Source organism: Geospiza fortis, unplaced genomic scaffold (genome assembly GCF_000277835.1).
Source record: "Geospiza fortis unplaced genomic scaffold, GeoFor_1.0 scaffold57, whole genome shotgun sequence".
NCBI classification, from domain to species: domain Eukaryota; kingdom Metazoa; phylum Chordata; class Aves; order Passeriformes; family Thraupidae; genus Geospiza; species Geospiza fortis.
The window spans coordinates 187,098-211,744 of NW_005054561.1; the positions used below are offsets into that span (position 1 = coordinate 187,098).

At 49.4% G+C, this 24,647-nt stretch overlaps 1 protein-coding gene across 4 annotated transcripts in view; it reads left to right on the forward strand.

Annotated features, from left to right (window-relative positions):
- Nucleotides 1-24,647, forward strand: part of CBFA2T2 (CBFA2/RUNX1 partner transcriptional co-repressor 2) — a 38,918-nt gene that overhangs the window by 5,455 nt on the left and 8,816 nt on the right. For all 4 annotated transcript variants that reach the window (XM_031064156.1, XM_031064157.1, XM_031064158.1 and 1 more), the window contains exons 2-7: nt 15,801-15,944; nt 19,046-19,287; nt 20,841-20,930; nt 21,641-21,822; nt 22,447-22,700; nt 23,366-23,451. In XM_031064156.1, the coding sequence (XP_030920016.1) occupies nt 15,827-15,944; nt 19,046-19,287; nt 20,841-20,930; nt 21,641-21,822; nt 22,447-22,700; nt 23,366-23,451 (972 nt within the window). In that variant the 5' untranslated portion in view covers nt 15,801-15,826. The remainder of the gene's footprint in view (nt 1-15,800; nt 15,945-19,045; nt 19,288-20,840; nt 20,931-21,640; nt 21,823-22,446; nt 22,701-23,365; nt 23,452-24,647) is intronic.

Below are 24,647 nucleotides of genomic sequence, written 5' to 3' on the forward strand. Positions count from 1 at the left end.
CCGTGCTGGAGGCATCAGGCAGAGCTTCCCTCTGTGCCCATCCTGGAGGCACCAGGCAGAGCTTCCCTCTGTGCCCATCCTGGGGGCATCAGGCAGAGCTTCCCTCTGTGCCCGTGCTGGAGGCACCAGGCAGAGCTTCCCTCTGTGCCCATCCTGGGGGAATCAAGCAGAGCTTCCCTCTGTGCCCCTGCCTGGGGGCCAAAGCCCTGACCCAGGCCTGAGATAGGTTGGTCGCACCTCTCTGGAGAAATGCTGGGTTTCCCTCACCCAGCTTGGACCCCCAAGGCTGTGCTGGTGGGGTTTGTGCTGGAGGCTCCTGCCAGAGCAGCTCGTGAGGGGATGTTGGTCCTTGGAGCACCATGAGATGTTCCTGCTGCTGCCTGGGCCTCCGGGGCTGCTGAAGGTGTGACCCTACCAGAGCCTCGTCAGCCTCAGCTCTTCCAGCTTGGGAGGCCATTCCTCAGGGACCTTTGTGGCTTTGCATCCTTGCTGGTGCCCCAGCAGCCACTTCCGCGGGATCTCTCCTGTTCCTGCTGGTGATGCACTGAGCAGTTTGAGCAGAGACCTGGCAGTGGTGCTGCAGTGTCCCATGGTGGTACAGGTGCAGGAAGGCAAACCTCTAGCTGGAAATGATCCTAGAAATGCCCCTCTCTGCTCACAGAGATGGAAGATATATCCATAATGGAGAACGACATTTTATTCAGCAAACAGAGTCACTGCACTGAGATTTTGCTCAGATACAAAAGTCTTTAGGGACAGCTGGAGCTTCGTTGGTTGATCTCAAGATTACAGATGCAAACTTACTTATGAATGGGGAGTGGACTTGCCCTGAGGCTTTGTGTCTCAGCATTGGTGCTCCACCATTTGTCAGGCTGACCTTCAGCACGAGCTGCATCCTGTCTTTGACAGGTGGGACCTGCCAATGTAGATTGTGAGGATTTAAAATAAAAATTCTGCTTGCTAGCTGAGAATATTGTTCAGCTGAAGTACTTGCTTCATTTACTGTCCTTCCTTCCTGATCCAGCCCTCTCCTGGCTTGGCTGCCTGGCGCTGACCACCCAGATCTTCCTGGGAGGCATCTGTGCAGGTGTAGTGGTGGGGAAGGTGGTGGAGTTCTAAAAAAATTCCAGTTCTTAGGGGTGAGTGCAGCCTGGGGTAGCACCAGGCCTGTACACCAGGTACAGCAGGTCAGAACGTGGATGAAGGAGGCAAAGCAACCTCATGGAATATCTCGAGTGATTTTCCTCAGACTTGTTTTAAACCCTTCAAAGTCAAATCTCAAACTTAGGGGGTTTCTTCTCCCTAATTAAATTAACAGGCCATATGGTGTTTACTGTGAGCGCCTGCAATATGGAAGGAGCTACCTCCTGGATCACTTTCTTTTTTCAAAAGCTGCTGCTTTACCTGATGTCACTGTTCTGAAATGTTCTTTTCAGCAGCAGGCATGAGGGGTTATTTCTGCCACCTCAGTGCTGTTGGTGTCACCTTCTGATCCCAGGGTTGAGCTGTACCATAACCTGTTTCTGCAGCTTTTTTGTTTTTTCTTGGTTTTTGTCAGGCCATTTTGCTGCTTAGTGGGGAGTGTGTATAAGTCAGGGGTTTTTTCATGCTTTTTCACATGCAGGTGATGATTCTTGTTCTTGGAGCTGAGGAGAATAGAAAACAACTCGGTGGGTTTTTTGAGGGGTGCTGGTGTTTTCTTTTAACAAACGCTACAATTTTTTTCATTGAAGGTGGTAACATCACCATCTCAGGAATCTGTCAAACTGCAAGTTTTGTAGAGTTTTGTTCTTTCTTAATGGGTTGGTTTTAAAGAACTTACTTTGCCATGTGCTGCTTTTATCTTTGCATGAGATGTGGAGGAGGAAGTGAAGACCTTGAGGAAGAAGAATCACTGGGTTTTTATAAGATCCTTGCAGTTAGCTGAACAGGAAATAGGGTAACAATCCCTAAACTTGTAGGAGAAGTCAAGGAATGGAAAAGTTTCAGATTTTGCTGTCTGTTTTGAGCTGCCCTCACCCATTTTGTAGAGTTTTTTAGTAATCATCACTTGTGTGTGAGTGCACTTGCTGTGAGCTCACCCTGCCTCTCTCCAGTGGTGTAATTTAACCTCTTTCTGCAAATTTTAACTTGTTGGTGCATCTTTTCCATGGGAGCTGGGTGACCCTTCATCTCCAGCCAGTCTCAGCTTGTTGTGGGGTGTCTGAGCTCCCAGGAACAGATCCATTTGTGGCCACTGAAAACACCCTGCCACATTAGCATATTCCTGCAACGTATGCTCCAAGGGTGTTTCTTTGCAGAGAAGCCTCTCTAAAGATAGCATCGTGAAGTTCTGTGTTGTCAACCAGGGACACTTGATCTAAAAAACAACATTTGATACACAGACAAGGTTTGCAAGTGCCATCTGGATTCTGGGAGATGAGCTAGGTTGTCTCTGTTTTGCATACACTCACCAGGAAAAAAAAAAAAAAAACAAGTGTGTGCAGGCGGATGAATTCTTCAGAATCACCTGAGCAGAACTGTTTAGTCCACATGAGTGTCCTCAGTGACATGGGACACCTGTGTAATGCCATACCACTGGGTATCATGTCCCTCTGGACCTTCTTAGGGTGCTGGAAATAATTCTGTACTTCAGTGATATATTATTGAAACCCAGGTGGGATCAATTGAAATTCTCTCACACCGGTAGTATTTTAATCTCCTCTCCAGCATACTGCAAGGCAGAACCTGCAAATGATGCATTTCCCTGCAGAAATGGGCATCTTTTTAGGGAGGTGGGGATGCAGGGAACGCAGATGTCTTTGTCTGGCTCCAGTTCTGCCTGGTGGAGAGGCTGTCCTCAGACACTGAGAGAAACCTGAACACCATGAAAACCTAAAGTAGCCCTACAGGGTTGGAGAGCAAGCTCCCTGTCCACATCTTCCCAGGGACATGTAGCTTAGAGAATGTATTTTCCTTCAGAGCCTATTTCTTGACTTTCTAGTTATCCTCTCATATGCAAATCTAATTTGCCTAATGGGCTGGTGAGTGTAATTGAAAGGCAGCCTGCACTTACACGATAGTGAAAAGTCTCACCTGTGCCCAGGCACAGATGGGGCTCTGCCTCACTGCTGCATCATTAGAGGAAATTTATAGGCACAGTGTCACAGGCTTTGCTGTGACCAGGAAAGGAAAGTGACAGTTTAGAACAAACTTGGGGGTTTGCTGGCTTGTTTTGTGCCCTGGTCTCACAATTTTGAGCTTTTTGGGTTTTTGTCTTTCTCCTGTGCTCCAGTTGATGGGGAGCAGGTGAATGAAGGTTACTGCTAACTACCTGAGGACAGCCCTAAGAGTGATGAATTAGAAAGTCTTGTCTGTGCTGTGTGGCTGTGTGATGGGTTGAAAGTGAGTGCAGCAGCAGCTGAGCCAGCCTTCCCTCTGCAGTCCCTGTGCATCACTGAATCTCCAGAGGTTATCCATGGAAATTCTCCACCTCTGCTGCCCATGAGAGGGAGGGGAAGGAGGCACACAGAAACAGGCACTGCTGTACCTCCATCTCTGCTGGGATCATTCCCTGAACAGACCAAGAAGTTGTGGATCCCCCATCCCTGGCAGTGTTCATGTTCCACTTGGACAGGGCTTGGAGTGACCTGGTCTGGTGGAAGATGTTCAGGGGTTTGGAACAGAGTGATCGTCAAGGTCCCTTCCAACCCAAACCATTCCATGATTCTAAACACTGAACTTTGAGGGTTCTTCTGTCCATCCTGATTTCTCTGTGACTCTGCAGGAGATGCTGGTTCATGGGGCTCCAGGTGTGTAAGGACCCATCTACACCATCAGACCCCCACACCCCTCCAAAACACACCCTGAGTGTGTTCCTCCTGTGCTTCCAGCTCTGGGGAATGGTGGAAATTTCCCACAGGCTGCTCAGGCTTGGGGCACAGAGGAAGAGCCATTTGTGTAGTGGTATGAGCAGTGTTTTTTAGAGGCAGAATTGTCATCTTGGCAGGGCTCCTGTGTGTGCCAGTGATGGCAGGGACTATTAGCTGGGCAGCACTGAACGCACTTAGCGCCCAAGTGAATGAAGTGAGCTCTGCACAGAGCCAGGGAGCTGGGGACTCATTAGTGAGGCTTGGCTACCCCAGCAGTATCAGCAGGGCACTCAGAGAGGGTGTTGGTGTGGGCAGCAGTGCCAGGGCTGCCTGGGAAAGCCAGCCTGGCTGTGGGACAAGGGACACTCCTGGTCACACAAGCTCAGGGTGGGTCATCCCAGAGCACGTGGCACAGGGTTGTGTCCAGACAGTTCTGGAACACCTCCAGTGAGGGAGATATTTGCCCTCCCTGGGCAATCCCACACAGTAAAGAAGTTTTTCATGTTCAGGTGTGACTTCCTGGGCATCAGTTCCTGCCTATTCCTCTTGTCCCCACAGAGCAGAGTCTGTCCCTGCTGTGACCCTTCCCTGCAGACGCTGACAGAGGGATGGAGTCCCCTCTGGCACTTGTAAATAGTGAGGATGGAAGAGATTTCTCAAATCTTTCCCAAGTTCCTCCTTGATTTCTTGGACAACTTGCCCAGTTTTGGATAAATTCTGGTGGAGCTTTAGCCCTGGGCTGGCTGGCAGTGATGAGCTCCTGCTCTTCAGCCTCCATCTGGAGAAGGGAGACTCTGTGTTAGAGTCTGCTTTATATTTGGAAATGCTATGACTTCAGGGACCCAAGGGGGATGTTTTTCTGCATCCTTCCTTGATTGCTTCATTTTGGGTTTGTGGTAGAACTTGGTTAGTGGTTTGTTTTGCACTGGATTTGGTTTCTGTTTTGTTTTTTGCTGAAATTACCATTGTTTTCATCTAAACTGGCCCATCTGACTATGAGTTTCTGGATTGCTTCCTTCTCCAGATGGTCAGGATTTGTACCTGGTCTGTGCTTAACAAACAGGTTTGTTGTTAGTTTGGGGTTTTTTTTTCCTAGTTTAATATAGACTTCTGTAATAGCTTTGGGTGTCCTTGGTATTATTTGTGTCTTTCTGTGGTCACGTTGGTTGTTATGGATTAAATGTGGTTTTCTGCCTTGACATCTCACTTCTGAAAGAAGTGGCCTTGCTTTTTTTTTTTTTTTAATTGTTGTTATTTACAGTTATTGCTAGTGGTGCTTGAGCTGCTAGCATTGCTGCTTTGTGTCTGCCTGGTATGCAGAGACTTTTTATATCCCAGTTTGTGCTTTACTCATTTGGAGTATTCTCTACTCACTGGATACCCCTGCTCCTAAACCCCAGAGCTGCTGTTCCTGTTCTCCTTAGGCCAGATCTCTGTGCTCAGTGATATCCATGATGCTCTAAGAAACCCAGATTTGCTCAGTACTGGTTGTTTTCTGAGGTCAGTGCTGGTTTTAAGGTTCATTTATAGTGTTGGGCACCATACCATCAAGCAGCAGCATTTGGAAGATGGAGGACAGCAAGAGGGATGTCTTCTTAAATGGTTTTAAAGCTTGACTTTAAGCTCCTCCTGCATGTCTTTAGTAATCCAGTTTAAAGCTCCCAAATATTCAGCCACTGGATGATTTTAAGGTGGGTTTGATTTCATCTTTTCTTTTGAAAGATTTAATGATTTTGCAGGCTGTTCCCCTTTTTTCCTTGTGTTGCTTGAACTTCCAAGGTGCTCCAGGCTGTCTCTGCCCCGCTGTGCAGATCCCTGGCGTGTGTCACTGTGGGATGGGGACCTGTCCAAGTCATGGACAGTGCCTGTGTTTGTTGTACCCAGAGAGGCAGGAACACTGTGATCTCAGGGATCCTGGGGAAAGGACATGTTGGCACAGACAAGGCTGTCTCTCTTGAGGGATTTCTGGGTTCTCTGATGACAAAAAACTGGAGTAAATCTTGCTGCCCTCATAACAATCTGTGGGAGCTTTTGCACAGACCATGCACATCCCTGTAGGAACTTGTCTTGCATGGGACCAAACTTATTCCCAGCAGCTAACTGGGAGCAGAGGCACAGAGGTGGGCAGGATTTGCAGTGCCAGGAGCTGTGGGATCTGAGCTCACCTGGCACTGTGATAAGTGGTATCACATCATCACTCAGCTGCTTGGGGTTAAAAATGCACCAGGCAGTGCAGTGGCCTCTGCTCAATGGCATGCTTTTCTCAGAGGAAATTCCCCAAATTATTATCCTTGGGGAGGCAGGGATTCATCCTGCAGTGAGCACAGTGGGACTGTGGTGGGAAGCCTTCAGCAAAGGGGCTCACTGTGCTGACCCAGAAACAGCATCCTTCTCAGCACCTCCTCGGTCTCTTATGGCTAGAAAATGTCCTCCTTTTCCACAGCTTTTCCTACTGAAACTGAGAGCAGGGACATAAAACACCAGGCAGTGAAAAAGGAGGCTCTCTCACCTGGTGACCATCACTTTTGGGATGAACCAGGCTCACAGTGCAGAAGCTGCAGGATTCCTTGGCGGGGGGGATTGTCCTGGGGAAGCCATGGGAATGCCAGACCTGCAGTGCTCCCTGGATTTCCTGGAGCAGCTGAGCAGGGAGCAGGGCAGTGCTGCAGGCTGGGAGCTGTGGCCTCACTGCACTGGTGGCCATCAGCTCCTGCTGGGCTCTGCTCTGTGCACATTGCCCTCTCCTCAGCTCTTCTGGTAAAGTCACGCAGTGAGGAGGCTCAGGGTCCTAAATGGAGTTTGTGGGGTGGTGGTGGGATGAATTTGTGCCTTAAATCTCTTATGATGGATTTTTCAACCACAAACACTGCTCAGACACCTCTAAGTGCAGCATATGTGTGAGAGGTGCAGGAGAAGCTGCAGAGCAGCCAGAACCCCTAAGAATGCTCCCCTTGGAGGAGAGAACCCTAAAACCCTCCCTGAGCCATTCCTGAGAAGCCCAGCAAGGGCTGCAGTGGTGGTGGCCCCGTGCTGGATCCTCCTTGGGGAGCTGTGGGTTCCCTGTGAGTTCCCTGGGTCACTCCTCAGAGCCTGCTCCAGCAGCTCTGCTGTTCCCAAGCCTGTTTAAATCAGTGGATGCATTCCCATTGACTGTTTGGAGCTGCAGAGAGCCCCTTGGAGCTAATTAGTAATTAGAGGATGCCAATTAACCACGGCTCCCCAGGCTCTGCTGCTTTGCTGGTACTGCTGGGTTGGAGAAGGAGGGAACAAAATGGAGCCCAGTGTGAATGTGTTTCATCTGGAGAGCAGGAGAAGGGTGGAGCTGCTTGTTAAATGGCCAGCAGTCCAAGTTTTAAAAGGATTTATGAGGGCTAGATAAAATCATGTCCTAAAGGCTGTCTCGAAGCCTCTGTTAAGGTGGAAAATGCTTTCTAAACTTAGAGCTTGTTTCACTGTGTTTGCTCTCTTTTGGACCTCCCAAAATTTTACAGGTACAAAAGTTCCAGCTTTATTTACTCCATGGTGTTTAGCCTAGGCAGAATGAAAAACAGATTTGCACTCTCAAAATTACAGTGCTCAGTTGTTCTTGTGTATAACCTGTGGATTATAGGCCTGCCTACCTTTGGAAATGTGGTCCCTAAACTGTAACAGAATTTAAGGAATGCTCCTAAGGGAAACAGGTTTTTACTGCTATTGCCAGGGGAGACTTGGTCATTCAACCATGAGTTTCCCACTTGTTGAATCACTTCTTACTCTCTCTGGTGTAAACCTGGTGTTCACTGGACCCCAGAGGGGCGAACCCATGGCCTTGATGCTCTGGGCAGGGAGCAATTTCAGACCTTTTAGGAGTGTAACCCCTTAAAGCCAACTTTAAAATTAATTTTTCTATCTAAAAATAGCTGAGATGGTAAAAGCACTGCTTTTATTTTATTTTTTACAATAAGCAAAACCCAAGCTGTGTTTTGCCCTGACATCTCATTTCCCCACATGCAGAAGTGCCGCAAAATAACATTAAATACAAACACCCAATCTTTGCTAGCAGGCTGTTGCTCCAAGCCTTTCTCCATGGTATCCCTTCTGTACGTGTTGTGTCTGGGCTCCACCAGCCTCGGGAGCCGTTAATCTTCCTGGTGTTTTCTTCCCTGAGGCAAATGAGACACAGATGTTCCCATCTGGAAACTTTGCTCCCGCCACCGTTGTTCTGCTCAGAGTCGGAGGCTTTGGAGAGCAGCGCAGCAAGCTGAGACTTTTAAGAAGTCATTTTTTGCCATGATTGTGATAATTGCCCGTTTGATATCTGTAACAGCTTTCATTTTTCATTCCCAGTGCTTTAGCCCAAGGAGTAAATAGTGCGGAGGAGGAAATATTGCTTAATGCTGTTATGGGAGTGGGTGATTTAAAAAAAAAAAAAAGTCTTGATTCTGTGATGTTAAATGGAACAAGGAATTAATGAAAAATTACCAAAATACTTAGCAGTATCTAAGCAAATGAATTAATGAGCAGCTCTGGCTTTGCTGAACGAGTGCCCCGTCCCAGGTTATAACCCAGCCAAAGGGGTGGTTTGGGGAGGCTGCATCACTCCCCTCAATCCCCAAAGTGCTTCCTATCCTAAAACTGCAATGCAGGCCTTGGTTTCCAGGAATGTTTTCTCCTGGGCTGTATTCCAGGAGTGTATGCCTCCCTCTGGGGTGGCTGTCTCTGATGAGGGCAGAGCAATCAGCTGGTGAGGATGAGGAGGGTTCCATGCCCCAGGGCACCTTGGGCTCCCTGGCAGAGCTCACAGCATCCCTTTGAGACAGTGATGAGCAAAAGCTGCTGCCAGGGACATCAAGGGATGAACTTGGGTCCGCAGAATTTACTTGTAGGGGTGCTAGTGGTGTGGGAAGGGAATGGCTGTGGTGGTGGCTAGAGCAGCTACAGCTCCTGGGTGGAAATGGCTCTCAGAGTGACTATTCCCTGCCTCCTTCTTGAAAAGAGAGCAGCAGAGCGGGGATTACCACAGCAGGGTGGTTTGTGTTCTTCTAGAAGCGAGATGAGTTTGGGGGCTTGATGTCCAACAGCTGTAGGGAGTGTTGGGTGTGATAGTTTGTGGGGTGAATCCCACATCCAGGGTCTGGTCCTGGCCTGAGTGTGTGGCCCCAGAGGAAGGCTCTGGAGGCAGGAGTGCCCTGCAGGCAGGTTTGTGCTGCTGGGTCTGACATGGCCATGGCACAGGCAGAGCTGGAGCTGCCGCCGCCTTGTCTGCCTGGGAACTGCCCCAAATCCAACCTGTGCTACTGCTGAGTTCCTAGAGCCAGGCACATTAATAGGATTTTATAAAAATCACTGAAGGGCAAGACGGATAAAGATCTGCAGTCTGCCTTCAGGAATAAATTATTAATCTTATTTCCCTTATTAACTGCTTTCTGGACTGCTTGTGAACGATAACATACTTTGCTCTTTCAAGTTCTTCTATCTGAGTTTCACATTGAATTGAGATTTAAAGTGAAACAGCTGTGTGTGGGAGAGGACTAGATGGCAATGGAGATACACGCGTTTATTTTTGATTTATAAAATGCCTCTCCCAGGCTCAGCAGCTCCCTCCTGTGTGATGCAAGGCTCTCCTGAGAGGTGCCTAGCCCTCTCCACTCCCACAGCATCTTACAGCTCAGGAGCTGGGATGTGCTATAAACTCGAGCTAAACGCGGTAAAAATAGGCTGATCACATGGAGTGGAGAAATATCTGTACAGGGGCATGAGTTACCCACTGCCACTGGTGCTGGAGCAGCATCTTGGCCAATTCCATGGCATGGAGGGAGGAGGATGGACAGGGACCTCCTGTGACCAGCCCTTGCTGGTGACCTGGTTATGCCACACGCTCATGTCCCCCAGTGCTGGTTGTAAATCACCTTTTGTTGACTCAAGCAAAGAAAGACCTCTAGAAACCACCCCACAAGCAAACAAATGTCAATATTTGTAGAGAGAAGTCATCCTGACTACAGACCTCCCAGTGTCTCACTCTCCTCCAAATTGGGACAGACCCAACCATCCTTTTTTTCTGAAAGCTGCTGTGTTGGCTGCCTTGTTCCTGATGCTTATCTCCCCTCTCCATCGCTTTTTGATGCAGCAATGCTGCAAAAAGATAAAATATTACTTCTCCCTTGACGATGTGATTGGAGTTTGAGCTTGGGGAAAGCTGTCTGGAAGCAGGTGAGGGAGGGAATTGCGGTGGAGAAGCAGTAAATGGCATCTTCTGGAAGCCTGAGTAATGATGCTCTTGCTTTGCATGTAGATCACCTCTCATCTGCATGCCTTGGAGAACTGCAAAGGTGCTCTACAGATGGCTTAGAGCCATCAAGGGGAGGGAAAGGCAACCTTGGAGCGGAGGAAAGATGTTAATAAAATTTAAATGTAATTCTTCCCATTTCTCAGTTCCTAAATGTGAAAAATATTAGCTTGGTGGAGACTGAAAACAGATGGTGAGCAGTTGGAGCAGATAAGCATGTTATTCAAAATAAACATTCGCCAAAGCTGGGGAGGTGGCGAACCATATTTCATTTCACCCTATTTACATTATCAGGTCAGGTTACACTGATGCTGCCTCTCGTCTGCATTCAGATGATCAACAGGAACCCTGTGACGAGCCAACTGCAGCACATCCTCCTCACTGGGGACGTCAGGGCTGGGCTGGGGCATTCCCTGCTCTGCCCTCCTGCATGAGACATGGAGCTACTTGCAGAGTTATAGAACAGTTTGGGTCAGAGGGGGCTGTTAAAGGTCTGTCCCTCCCTCTTTTCCCTCTTTCCAGTGGCCTCTCTATCCATTTAGCCAAGTTTGGCATTGCTCTACCTAAATCCATATAAACAGTGGGGGAAGAAGTTCCCAGGACTGTTTGTAGGAAGGCCTCATTTTGCTGACTTGTAGGTGGTCTATACTTCATGCCAAGTGCTCACCTGAGGTGGCAGGGCCACAGGAAAGAGAGGTGTGGCTGATCTCCCTTGCTTTGAGGGATGTTTTGGGGTGGGCTGGGTCCCCTCTGGGGTGTCTGTTTGTCCACTGGCTCTGGAATAAGCTCAGACCTGGCTCGTGGGTGACCAAAGAATTTCTCCTGGTGGACTTGACCTTGGCTGTTGTTACTGGGACAGTTCTCCAGTCCCTTGCTCTCAAGAGGCGGGTATGAATTTGGGGGTTTTAACTTTTTGGGGTGGGAGAGGCTTTTTAGGTTATGAATATGTTCTGCCTGTACCAGATGAAAGTTGAAAACATCTGCTTTGATTAAACTTCTTCTTTCTATCTGAAATCATGACATGCTTTTCCTCCTGAGACTGAACCACTGGGCTAGCCCTTGTACACAGCCTTTTACTCAAAATACACCTTTGTTAATTTACAGGTTTGCAATATAACCACTTATAAAAGTTTTGTTGACAAGTTCTGATGTTGAGCCTGTTCTCTGTCCTGCAAGCTGCCAAAGGGAAAAGCAAACCCTTACCTGGGCATAGCTGCTGGTGTTGCAGGGCTGTCTCATGCTTAATGTAGTTTTCTCTTGTTTCTTCCAAGATATTTCATGGTTTGACTTTTACAGAAAGCTGGAGAGCTCGAGTCTGGCACATGGGTTGGTGAGACACAGTTCTGACTCTTTGCAGCTTATTTACAAATGACAGTTCCAAAATCACTCCACAGTTCATCCTTCCTCCTTAACTCTTGTGCCATGGAACCAAGGGGAATCCTACCTGTGCATCAGGAATGGCTTGAAGATACCACTCAGGGAGGTGACTGGATTAAATTGTGCCCATGCAGACACTGCAGTGTAAATTCAGATAAAGCATCCCCGTTTTCTGCTCTGTTGCAGTGGCTCTTCCTCTCTTCCCTTGGTCTCAGCAAATCCATGGCTCTGCCAGGGAATCTAGATCAAGGCTTTCTCTTGAGCAGAGTGGAGCACCTCCTGATACTGCCCTAATTATATTTTGAACTTTGGGAAGAGGATGAGGAGGAGACCATTTGTGTTTGTCTGCCTCACTGTCACTCTTCTCCAGTTCCTAATCTTGCTTTTTTGGGGAAGGTAACATCCAGTTCTCCTCATGCACTGTTTTTGCTTCTTTTTCATCACTTAGTTTATTCTCTAATTGCCAAAGGAATTTAGGGATTAATTTACATTCCAGTGTAATTAAGATACTCCCTAACTTGTTGCTGTTTTCTTTCTTCTGCCTTTTCCCTTTTCTCAAGCCCCCAGGCATGAAGAGATTAATAAAGCAATTTCTTTTTACAGTTTATAGTGCTAGTAAATTATGAGGTTACCTGTCACAGCAACACTTTTTGTACTAAACACCATAGGTGGGAAAACTTCTTTAAAGAAAATAAATAGGATGAGATCTGTCTGGAGCTGATGTTGAAACTGCCCCTCTGAAATGTGCTGGGAGAGCTGGGAATGCAGGAGTGGGACCTCTCTGAGCATCACTTGAGACCCCAGATACTTTCTTGGCCTCTTCTCCCATTGTCTCACTTAGCTCTTTCTCCTTTCCAGAAAGAAAAATCATCAGCTGCACTTAATCCTGACATATGTTCCTTTTTAATTTGTTACGCCAGGATGGCGACTGGAACAGCGAAGGAAATCTGGTGCACACCAACAGCCAGAGCAAAGCCAGATGAACCCAGGCCTTGCAGCTTCTCAGGGAGGGAGGGCTCCAGGTGTACTCACAGCTCTGGGGCTTTCTGCTCTCTTGCACACCTGGGCTCCTTAAATGGGCCACAGGAATATCTAGGGCAGGAGCACAGGCTGCTCTGTGCTGCAGCTGCCCCTGCCCAGCTGAGAGCTGCAAAATCCACACTGCAAACCCATCACTGCTGGAGGAGATGGAATTCCTGCATGGAGCCAGGACTAAAACAGCACCTCACTGGGTTGTGTTTTCTCTGAGTCCTCCTCCCGTGGGGAATTCCTGTGTGTCTGAGGCTGGGAAGGCAGCTCTCCCACCCAGTGTCCGCACTGTCCCCTGTCCCTGGTCACCTTGGGCACGTCCTGGTGCAGAGCTGAGCATGTGTCACTGCAAACTTTGGGCATTTGGCAGCTTGACAGCCAAAGTGTTGTGCCATAAATATGTCTGGCCTGCTCCTGCAGGCACTGCTTGAGAAGGAACAACAGCATTTGTGTTTCTGATCCAGGTAAGGTTTGGAAGGAGGAGTTTTTGTAGGAAAACAGTGCAATGTTTCCAGTTTGGGCAGGTGTCTCGCTCTGGTGCTCGGAGCATTCAGGCATTGACAACAATTATTCTTGTTAGAGTATCATCCAAAGTCTGTGGTGGCATTTGACTCTTTGGGTGAGTGACACAGCTGAGTGATTTGCACACATTTTGAGGAGCATCTCTGCATCCTCCCTGTGCAGATGGAGGCAGCACTGAAAGCTGCTCTTGGTGAGCCAGTAAATATTTCTGAGTGGTGGAAGTGAAAGAATGGGACGAGGAAGGCAGCCTTTCTCCAGGGAGCTGCTCATGGCTCAGTTTTAGCCCCAGGTCAGCTCAAGGCTGACTCATGCCCTTGGTCACAGCCTGGTTTGCTCAGATGATTCTCATTAAATGGGCATGTTTAGGCTAAAAAAGGAGAGCTTCAGAAAGATGGTTTTTATCTGCATTTATAGATGCCCCAGGTCATTAGCAGGAAGCTTTTAAATTTAACAATCCTGTTTGCTTCTTGTCTGTTAGAGTGGGCTTGGAAAGGAAGGTGTTGGCTTCTTGTGGGCTTCAGTTTTGGTGTCTGACACAGTAGCTGGTTTTATTTTGGGGTTATAAATTCTATGCGAAATTTATCTCCCTCTCTGTAAATTAACCAAATTAGTTCTGCTTTCTTTATGTGCCTTAGGAACATTTTAGGAAGGAATAGGAGAAAACTTAAGGATTTCATGCTCTCCAGAGTATGGCAATATCAGATTGGCCATGTACACCTGGAAAAGGGGGTTTCATGGGAAGAGGGAGAAGAGGAGGAGGCAGGTGGGTGACAGTGGGACCCTGGATGGTCATTGGGCAGCTGACACTGAGTGCTGGAGAGGCACAGTTAGTGCTGGTTTGATTGAATAATTTGGGTCATTTAGCAATGTGTCCCTTCCTTGCCTGAGTGAGGGAGCTCAGACTTTTTGTGATAGAAATACCCCTAACTTTGTGTACAAAATTTCACTGTTTTGCTGCATGTATTTAGAGGGGAAGGAAAGGGGGTTTTACCTGCTCTTGCTGATAAACTCACCTGCTGGAATAGGTGCCTACATGTATAAATGATGTCATGTTCCTACATCAATGCATGGTTATTCATCTGAATATCATATTCATGTGTGGGAATGACAGGGAGGGTCTGCACATCAGGGTTCAATTGTATGGAAACTGGGCCACATGTACAGTAGTTTGCAATATGGGATTCATGTAGTTATTAGAAGTTAAAATTAATAGTAGCTTCCCATGGCTTCAATATTTCCCCACTTCATGAAAGCAAAGCCTGGAATTTTTTTCCTTTTCTTGAAAGCAGGTTTAGATAAATGAAGACACAAATGTTCTGAGATGTGGGTTTTGTAGCAATTCCAACCCATGTTATTCCACCTGTACTGACAGGGCAGGAAAACATGGATTTGCAGAGTGTATCATCCCTGCTCCCCCTTCCTGCAAACAGCAGAAAGAAATGCTGGGAATAACAAAGTTCATTTGTTACTTCTCTGGCATTTCCCGTGCCTTGCCATAAGGAAAATGAATGAGGCAGCTCGGTGGCAGAGCAGGTGCTGGGGCTGACAGAGCAGATCCCAGGCAGCAGCACAAGGGCTCAGGTGCCAGTTTGTGTTTTCTCTGCTCTCAGAAGCAGCATTTTTGTTGTTGGGAATCAAGAAGTAGCAGGTTTGGGTTGTGTTTCAATGCAGAATTTTGCCACCTATTCAGCGCTCGATGGGAATGCAGCATTTAATTGTTTGCCCGGGCTCAAAAGCTGAGTTTCTTGCAGCTGACAGAGATTGGTAAGAGCTGTGGATAACAAATTACATGGTAATGGTCCCAAGCCCAGCTTGCACCCCTGGAGAGGTGGAAGTTGGGTTGAGCTCCCTCGCAGCCTGAGCTGGGGTGCAGCTGGAGACCTGGCCGTGTTCCTGGGGGGGACAAGCTGCTCACATCTCGTTAGTGAGTTAACTGAGCAAGGGGAGGGCCAGCTTGAAGAGCAGGGAGTGGGGACCATCATCTCAGAGGGGTGGTTGCTTTGGGCTCATGGACACTGGAGATGCTGGCAGTGCAATACAAAGCACCCCTGGATTGGGACTGGCTCCAATGGGAGCTGCGCTTTGGAGATCCTTAGGCTTTGTCTGCTGAGCTGTCCGTATTTTAAAAACCAAAAATACCCCAAAACGCCCCTTAAAAAAAAAGCATCCCCCTATTACATTAGGATGTTTCTTCCTTTTTCTCTTGTGAAGCTGATCCCAGCCAGTGGAGCTGGGAGTGTGGTCACACTGTTCCCCTCAGGACTGCAAAGGAAGCTGCAGTTTGAGCTGGTCATGGATTAGACACCAGAGACTGCACACAGGAGGTGGGCTGTGAGTAGCTGATATCAGCTCATCTCTACAACCCCAGGCCCATTCCAGTCACTTCTGGCCAGCCCAAGTCCAGATTACTGCTTGCATGGCTCCCAAAGGTTGTGATTCCTCTGGAAAGGCTCAGCGAGCAGTGTATCAGAGAGATCTTAAACAGGGGCAAAGCAAATCGACAGAAGCGCTTTGAACAGCATCTTTGGGTGTGAGGGGTGAGGAGATGGAGTCAGGAGACTGGGATGGTGAGCACAGACACCACGGACATGACCCCTGGTGCCTGTCCCCAGCTCGGGGCCCTCCAGAGCAGCGTTGGAGCTTTGCGTGACTTCCCCCAGCTCTTATCTTCGCCCTTGCAACTGTTCCCGGCGTGCTGGGCGGGGAAATGCGTGTCAGGGACTGTCACTAAGCCTTGCCACCTTCTCTTGGTACAGTTGCTGGTGAGAAGAGGGTGCCAGTGATGCCCGGATCGCCCGTGGAAGTGAAGATCCAGTCCAGGTCCTCTCCTCCCAACATGCCGCCGCTGCCCCCCGTCAACGCCGGCGGCCCCCGGCCCGTGTCCTTCACTCCAGCTGCACGTAAGCCCAGTGTTGCTGCTTGTCCTGGGACCTGCTCCAGCCAGCAGGGAAGGCTCTGCTCCTAGAACTCACTGGGATGTCCCAGCCATCAGCCAGGACACGGCTGTGATGCTGCCTGGCTGTGCGGGAGCGGGGACCGGGGCTTTCCTGCAGTTCTGTAGTGCTTGCAGGACATAAAATCCCCCTTTGTAATCCCCCTTTGCCCCCCTGCCTGCTCCTGCCTTGCTCCTGGTGCTGCCTTGAGTCTTTCTCTTTGCAGGTGCAGCCTTGATTTCCACCATAAACTCCTTAAGAAATTGAATCTTTTATCAGGTCAGCTTCAAGTGAGCCAAGAGCTGGGCTTTCCTCTTTATCTTTTGGAGGAGTTAATTCCCACTCTGCTGTATCTCACTTTGGAGGCAGCATTCCTGCAGCTGAGATTAGAAAGTTTTTCATTTTTTTAATTTCCCAGCCTTGAAAATTCCTTGCTGTCCATCCAGATTCTCTTTTTTCCATCTTCTCTTTATAATCTTTCCTATTAAGCCACAGTCAGTCCTGATCCTGCCCAGCTGTAGCACAGCCTTGCACCCACTTCTTCTAGCTGAGTGTTGCTCAGAGGTGACTCTATGGATGGAAAAGACCTTCAGCCTTTTCTTACAGCCTAGAAAGGGTCTTTTTTTTCCTTCTTTAGCCAACATTTAAGCCATTTAATGTCTTTTAAAAAGCATTGTTCCGGAGCAAAGCTGCTTTACTTTGTTGGGCATGGAGTTATCTGACCCCCACACATGGCATGTACATATTTTCCATGCTCTCCTCACCCCTTTTCCCTGCACAGAGTGTTCCCTAGCTGGTTCTGTGTTGCTGTGCTGTCCATGACAGTGCCTGGGCTATCTCAGAGTTCCATGCTGGCACTGGGATTTGGAGATTTCCAGCCCAGCCTCCTGGAGGACACACTGTGATGTGCTGGCAGCAGCGCTAATCACTGGGTTATCCCGCCAGACACATTGTCCCCATCTTTATGTGTTCAGGCGTTTTTAATGGCTCTCCTTTTGCTCAGGCAGAAAAAGACCATTAGCAAAGTGACAGAAATTAATTTTTCCAATGAGGATGCTTGGCACGCTGTTAAGGGCCAAGAAGCCTGAATCTGCTGATTGCAGATGACTTAATTGCCTCTTTCCAAGACACATGAGAGATGTGACCTATGATGAAGTTCATTCTTGCTTTTTCATTTCTCAGTTGCACCAGAGGGTCTTGGTCACTCAGTGGGGGTGTGACTTGCCCTGGCTTGGGCAGGTGATGTGGAGCAGTTGGAACAAAGCTGTGCCTGCCTATGGATCACTAACACAGGGTTGGAGAAGCAGCAAAACCTTTTGACTGTGTAGGACTTAAGGCAGAATTTAAGAGTAGCCTTAGATGATGATTTTGTTCCCAGGAATTTTATCATCCTGGGATAATACATACCATCCATTTATCAAGCCAGCAATCCCACTGGTCTTGGTACTCTGCCTCGCTTGCTGCAGCGCTGTGCTCTCACCTGGCAGTCAAGATGCCAGCCCTGCTGTGTGGTGTGTGGTGGAGCAGGTCCTGGTGGTGTGCAGGATCAGATAAGTGCCAGCTGCCCTGCGGTGGTGCCGTTGGCAGAGGGTCAGGAGGGCTGAGCCCAGAAACGCAGAGCGCGGTTACGGGGCCGTGTCTAACGGCATCCCACATCCACCAGCATCCCCTGCTCCCTCCTTGGCAGCCTCTCCCCAGGGTCCCCTGCAGCCCCAGGGGTGTCTCAGCTCCTCTTTCTCCTGAGGTATAAATAGAGCCCATTGCCCTCCCCAGGCTTTCATCTGAAGGAGTAAGAGGAAGTGAAATAGAGAAGGGGGAAAGCGCCTCAGCTGTGGCCGCCGGAGAGCACAGAGCTGCACAACCTTTGCTGTTTGAGAGGAGCTTCTCTTGGCAGCTTCACCCTGTCTGTAACCCTTTTATAGTGAAATAAAGGCCTTTATGAGTAATTACCAGAAAGGCCTTGCCTTTCACACAGCTCTGGTGTACTCTGTGGAGCTGTACCCGTGAGTACATCCTGACGTCCTTGTTGCTTTGCTGCTTTGGGAGTGGGTGTGAAAAACAGGAGTTTTTCAGGTTGCTTTGCTCCATAACAAAAGGCATGAGCTCACATTGCCTTTGTACCTCCATCCTCTCAGTGCTGGCCTTCACCTTCATCTCATCATCTGTCTGTGAGGGCTGTCACCCCTTGGTTGGCAAGAACCACCTTTGTTGGTCTCTGTAGCCTTATCTTTCCTTGCATCTTAACTGACTCTGGTTAAGTTTCCCTCCTGTGCTCACCACGAAGGTCCAGGTGTGTGGAGCCTTTCCAGCCTCCAACCCTGGCATGCCCCAGAGTGGTTTAACTGTTCAAGTACCTCCTGTCTTCTCTGAAAAACCCCTCCCTGAGTTCATCAGGATTTGGTATGATTCTTGTGAAGCTGCAGCAGAAATTTTGGCATCTTTTCTCACAAGTTTCTGCTCCTCCCACAGGCAAGGGGCAGCTCTGCCAGGTGGTTTCAGGGCTTCTCTGAACACCATCACTTGAAGTGTTTTTTATACCTTGTGGCCCCCTTGTCAGCACTTAAATCATAAGGGATTCAGGGCTGGGTTTTTAAGGATAAGCCCTGTGGATCAGCTATGACTCTATTTCCAATGATGTATTTTCACTCTGAAATTCTGGGTTTATACCAAGCTGGGGCCCCAGTGCACAGCTGCTCCTCAGACAGGGCTCGACATTGCACAACCACAGCATGGGGATGTCAACAATTTATCCTAATCCCTTGCCGAGTTCCCAAACTTCCAGCCCTTCAGTCTGTTTCAACATGCTCACCACTTAGAGGAGGCAAAATTGCAGATGTGACCAGGTTGGAAAAAAACAACTGTGTTTGTGAAACTCCCTGTAAATCCCCAGGGAGGGATGACAGGCCCAGAGCAGGCTCTGCCAGCCCTCCTTGGGTGAGGTGGAGCCACCTGAGCTGCCCCTCAGCAGCAGTAGCAGCCTCCTGGCTGGAGGATGGATCCACTTCAGCACCAGGGCACAGGGATGTGCCCACCTGGTGCTCAGCATGGCTTCTATCTCCCCTTTGCAGTGCCCAACGGAATCAACCATTCCCCCCCCACACTGAACGGGGCCCCATCCCCACCCCAGAGGTTCAGCAACGGCCCTTCCTCATCCTCCTCCTCCTCACTGACCAACCAGCAGCTCCCAGCCACGTGTGGAGCCCGGCAGCTGAGCAAGCTGAAGCGTTTCCTCACCACCCTGCAGCAGTTTGGGAATGACATCTCACCGGAGATCGGGGAGAAGGTCCGGACCCTCGTCCTGGCACTCGTGGTGAGTCCTGCACCATCCCAGGCTGCCTGGCTTCTCCCAGGTCCTGGCACACAGTGTTTGTTTGCATCTTTGCTGAGCCAGACTCTTATGTTTGTGGTTCCTGAGAAAATGAATGATTTATTTTATCTGTGCTGTGTTTCAAAAAGCTGTTGGTCCAGTGGCTTAGGCACGAGATTGTGTGCAGCTAAACTTAAGGAAAGCTGGAAGGAATTGAACAAAGCCTTTCTGTAAATCATGGAATCACAGATTGGTTTGATTTGGGACCTTAAAGATCATCTCATTCCTAACCCCTGCCATGAGGACACCCCTTCAAACCCACATGAACAGGTCTTGCTGCAGAATTGTATCCAGTGTTTGCATTTATACAGAATAACTGGGAGAAATGCTGTCCAGTGCATTAGACATGATACTGCACATGCTTTACAGAGGCATGGAGTGACAGGACAAGAGGGAATGGCTTTAAACTGAAAAAGAGGAGGTTTGGATTACGTATTAGGAAGAAATTCTTCCCTGTGACGGTGATGAGGCTCTGGTATAGAGTGCCCAGAGCAGCTGTGGCTGCCCCTGGATCCCTGGCAGTGCCCAAGGCCAGGCTGGACAGGGCTTGGAGCAGCCTGGGACAGTGGGAGGTGTCCCTGCCATGGCAGGGGTGGAATGAGATGGCCTTTAAGGATGTTTTCAAACCCAACCCATTCTGTGACCTTGGACTGAAGCCCTGTAGCCCTGGGCAGCTGTGGTCCCGTGGGGCTCCTGCACTGATCTCTGCTTTTTGGCACATTGTTTTGAGGCTCAGCAGGCTCTGAAGGGAGCTAGACTGCAGCAGCCTGGAGCATTTCTGCTTCCAAGGCAAACCTGAGTCTGTCCGTGTCCTCTGGGTCACTCCCAGGGCTTAAGCACTGGATGTAAAATGCTGCTGGCTGCATTTATATAGCATATTTAATTCCATGGATGTAGGATAGTACCTCAGCCTGCCTTTTTGGGGAGGGAAGGAGAAGCTGTCCAGGTCCCTTTGGCTGTTATTCTCACCCCAGATCGTGCTTGTTGCTGCAGGAGTGAATTTTGTATATGCAGATTATCAAATGCTGCTGTCCCAGGGAGGCCTGAGCAGCCCTGGGGGAGGCAGGGCTGGACCAGGAGAGGACCACAGATAACAGAAGGCTGGTGAGACTCCGTGGGTAGGTCAGATGAGGAGAACTGAAGGGGAGGAAGGTGTGCAGTTCTGAGCAGCTGGGATCAAAGTCTGACTCTGCACAGCCTGCCCCAGCATGCAGTAGATGCCAGCTGGGTCCTGCTGCCCTGGAGTCAGCCTCTGCCTCCCACTCTGGAGCTGGGGGAGTGCTGAGCAGGGCAGTTCCCACCCCTCTCCTAGTGCAGCATTCCTGCTCCGCTGGCCTGAGCCCTGCTGGCTGCATCCAGCAGGATCCAATGCAAACACTGTCAGTCCTGGAGCAGCAGATGCTGTCTCCCTCCCAGTTCTGTTCATTTGGAGCCATTTCCCACATGTCTAAAAATAAGAACAAATTGCCATTTCATTTCTTAATTTCTTTTCTCAGAACTCAACGGTGACAATCGAGGAATTTCACTGCAAGCTGCAAGAGGCGACCAACTTCCCCCTGCGGCCATTTGTGATCCCCTTCCTGAAGGTGACAGGGAGCTGCTGGGGCTTGCTGCCACTCTGTGTGCCTGCCTGTGCCTCTTGGCACTGTGACATTGCTGGGAAAGCTCTCCTTGCAAGCACCACAGCAATTCTGCTGGAGCCCAAGACAGACTGCACAGAGCTGGCCGTGTGGGACTGGCTGACGTTGTGCTGTGTGCCACATATGTCTGCTTGTGTGCTGGAGATAAAGGAGGCAAACCAAGCTCCATGTGGCAGCTTCTGAGCCTATAATCTTATTTGCAAATGTTCAGATCTAGAATGTTTGAAGTGCTGGCACACGGAGTCTGTCTGGGATAGTTAAATCACAGAATCACAGGGTGGTTTGGCTTGGAAGAGACCTTAAAGCTCATCTCATTCCAGCCCCCTGCCATGAGCAGGGACACCTTAAACTAGACCAGGTTCCTCCAAGCCCTGTCCAACCTTGCCTTGAGCACTTCCAGGGATGGGGATTCCACAACACCTCTGGGTAACTAGATGCTGGAAGCACATAGTGCTTCTTGTAACACTTGGATTTTGGGTCCACCAACATCAGGCTCCTGGGAAAATACAGCTAAATCTGCCAGTGCAGACACCAGGAGCTGGGGGATCCTGAATGGGGGGGGGTCATGGGTCACAGGTGTTACTGCTCTGAGCTATTAATAAAAGCCAAACCTTTTGGAACAGCTGCTGTAACCCAGCCCTGCGCTTGTTTTCCAGGCCAACCTCCCTCTGCTGCAGCGGGAGCTGCTGCACTGTGCCCGCGCTGCCAAGCAAACGCCCTCCCAGTACCTGGCCCAGCACGAGCACATCCTGCTCAACACCAACACCACGTCTCCTGCTGACTCCTCCGAGCTGCTCATCGAGGTCAATGGCAATGGCAAGAGGCACAGTCCAGACAGGTGACAAACAGCTTTTGTCACTCTGCTCAGTTGTTGAAGTCGTGACTTTTGTTTTATCTTTGCTGCTGACAAAGCTTTAAGCAGCATTCAGGATCTTATCACTCCCAACAACAGTTCTGGCTGTTCTGAGACTTCAATGACTGCTCCTACTGCACTATGAGTTCAGGCTGGGTTCCTCTTTCAGGCAGGGTGTGTCCCAGAGGGACTTTTGGGTAGCCCTGAAAAGCCTGAGCCAGAGAGCTGAGCAGTTTCCCACCCCCAAGGCAAGGAGCGGAGGCATTGGCAGGGCTGGGAAGGATGCGCTTCATTTTCACCACGTTTTATTCCAAGATAAAAGTTGTTATGCAATTATGTGGAGCATGCCTCAAATTTATAAAAACTGTGAAATTTTAATTTGGTCATGCTCAGAGAGATGAATCACAACACTCAGGCATCCTGAACCCTTTTCTTTGACGGGGTCACTTTGTGCGTCGCCTCACAAATTGAGCGCATTTGTTTGAGCTCTCTGCATTTACCCCGTGGTAAAATCCGTGCTGCCCAAACCCTGCTGATTCCAAATCTGCATCTTTCTGAGTACATGTATGGGATGCTAAGGAATGCCTGTCTGTGCTGGTGTGATTGCAGGAGGGAAGACAGCAGCTTTGAGAGGGAGCCGCTGCCAACAGAGCCTCCGGCCAAGAGGGTTTGCACCATCAGCCCCGCGCCCCGGCACAGCCCTGCTCTCACCATCCCTCTGATGAACCCCAGCGGGCAGTTCCACCCCACCCCACCACCCCTCCAGCACTACACCTTGGAAGATATTGCCACCTCCCACCTCTACAGGGACCCCAGCAAGATGTTGGAGCACAGAGAGATCCGGGACAGGCACGGCGGGCTTGGTGAGAGCCTGGAGGGTTCCTGGTTGAGTTTTGATGTTGGTCTCTGCTTGGCCACTCATACCAAAGATGGTTGATGCTGGGCATGTCCTCACAGCTGAGTCTTTGCAGGGAGTTGAGAGGAAGCAGCTCCCCCTGGGGAGTTGAAAACAGGAAGATTGAAAGTTTGTATTTTCCTGTATGAAGGCTGGAGTCACTGAGGGTGAGGAGGAAGAATTTAGTGTGTGAGTTGAGTGTAGCCAACCCAGCAGGCAGGAGGAGAGGACAAGGAAATAGAGATTAACTTTTCCAAGATCTCCAAAGCAGGAGAGTCAAGATTGACCCCCTGCCCTGTTTCTCCAAGGGATGTGTGGGAGGTGCCTGGTGTTTTTCCAACACAACAGCCTGAATCACAGGCTCTGAGCTGCTGTGGGCTTATAACAGGAGAACCAGCTCCACAAGCAGGTCAGAGCTGGAGCCACAAGTGGATTGTAGCACTTCCCAGACAGTGAAGCAGACAGGGATAAAAAAGCACCAGCATTGAATTACCCCTGTAGAGCTGCCACCTGGAGATGTGTTTTAAAATCCCAGCTGTGTGGAGCTGGAAATAGAGCTCTTTATTCTTGCTTTGGGGACACTTCTCTCTCCACTGGCCCATCTGATCCCTCCGTGGCTGTGTGTTGTTGCAGGGTTGAATGGAGGCTACCAGGACGAGCTGGTGGATCACCGCCTGACAGAGAGGGAGTGGGCGGATGAGTGGAAGCATCTCGATCACGTAAGGAACTGCAGGGGCTGTGGGAAGCTCTGTGGGAAGCAGCAACCCAGCATTCCACCTGCTCCAGTTGGTGATTTCCTTGTTGATACCATAGCCAGGCTCTCCTGGTGGCTGGTGGAGGAGCAAGCCACCACAAGCAGGTGGATTGTGGGGAGGGCTGAGAGGAGCTGTAGCGCTTTCCTGGCAGGTTTCCTCTGCCTGTGGTCAGTGGAAACTAAATTTGGTGTGGATGAAGTGTCTAGAGCTGGGGAGCTTCTCCTGCAGAGCATGGCCAGGTGCTGCCATGGCTGGCTCAGCAACCGACCCCAGCTTTATCCCCACTGGGATCTTTTCTGCCCCAGCCCTGGCCAGCACAAGTGCACAGATGCACTAAGTGCATTCAGGATATGGAGTTACAAAATGAGTAAACCTATCATTACTTTAAGACTTTTTTTCCCTGAGGTGCCAGCCTTTTATGGACCAAAAAAAGCACCAACAGCAAGACCTGGTGCTTCTGGCAGATTTTATGCTGAGCTTTTTCCTTCTGAGCAAGGCAGCTCCTCCAGGCACTTCACTGCTGTTTCTGTCAGAGATGGGATTAAAATTCAGCTTTGATCATAAATGCAGAGAGACCTCATGGTTTAAAGCTAATGGGTTTTTTTGAGGGGATGGTGTTGGGGTGGAGCAGAGGCCCTGTAGCTGAATATTTGGAGTTGGACTGTGACTCTGCAGCACTGACACCAGGATCATAACCAAATCCCATAGGAAAGTGGTGGGGTTTCCTCTCCACTTTTAGGAGCATGTCCTGGAGTGTTGAGCTACCTCTTGTGGTGACCCTACCTAGTGCTGTGCCCTTGGGCATGACACCATCCCAAATCCTGGGAAACCACCTCACTCTTGTCTCATCTGCCTGGTATGGTCCCTCCACAGCAAAACCTGTGATGATTGAAATACGATTCTCTTTGAGCCAGGTCTCCTAAGCTCTTGGAGATATATTTCACACCCAAGATAGCTCAGCTACCTTAGAAGGCATAAAATCAGCAGGATGGCTTCTGTGGTAGTGTTGGAAACAAAAAGGTTTTAATAAAAGGCAAAATAACAAAACTCTTTACCGAGAGAAAAACAATCCAGGTGCAAGAGGCCCTCCTGCCCCTGGTAAAACACCTCACAAAAGCAATTAGTTTCTTTGTTCTCTTCTTTTTCTAGTATTATCTCTT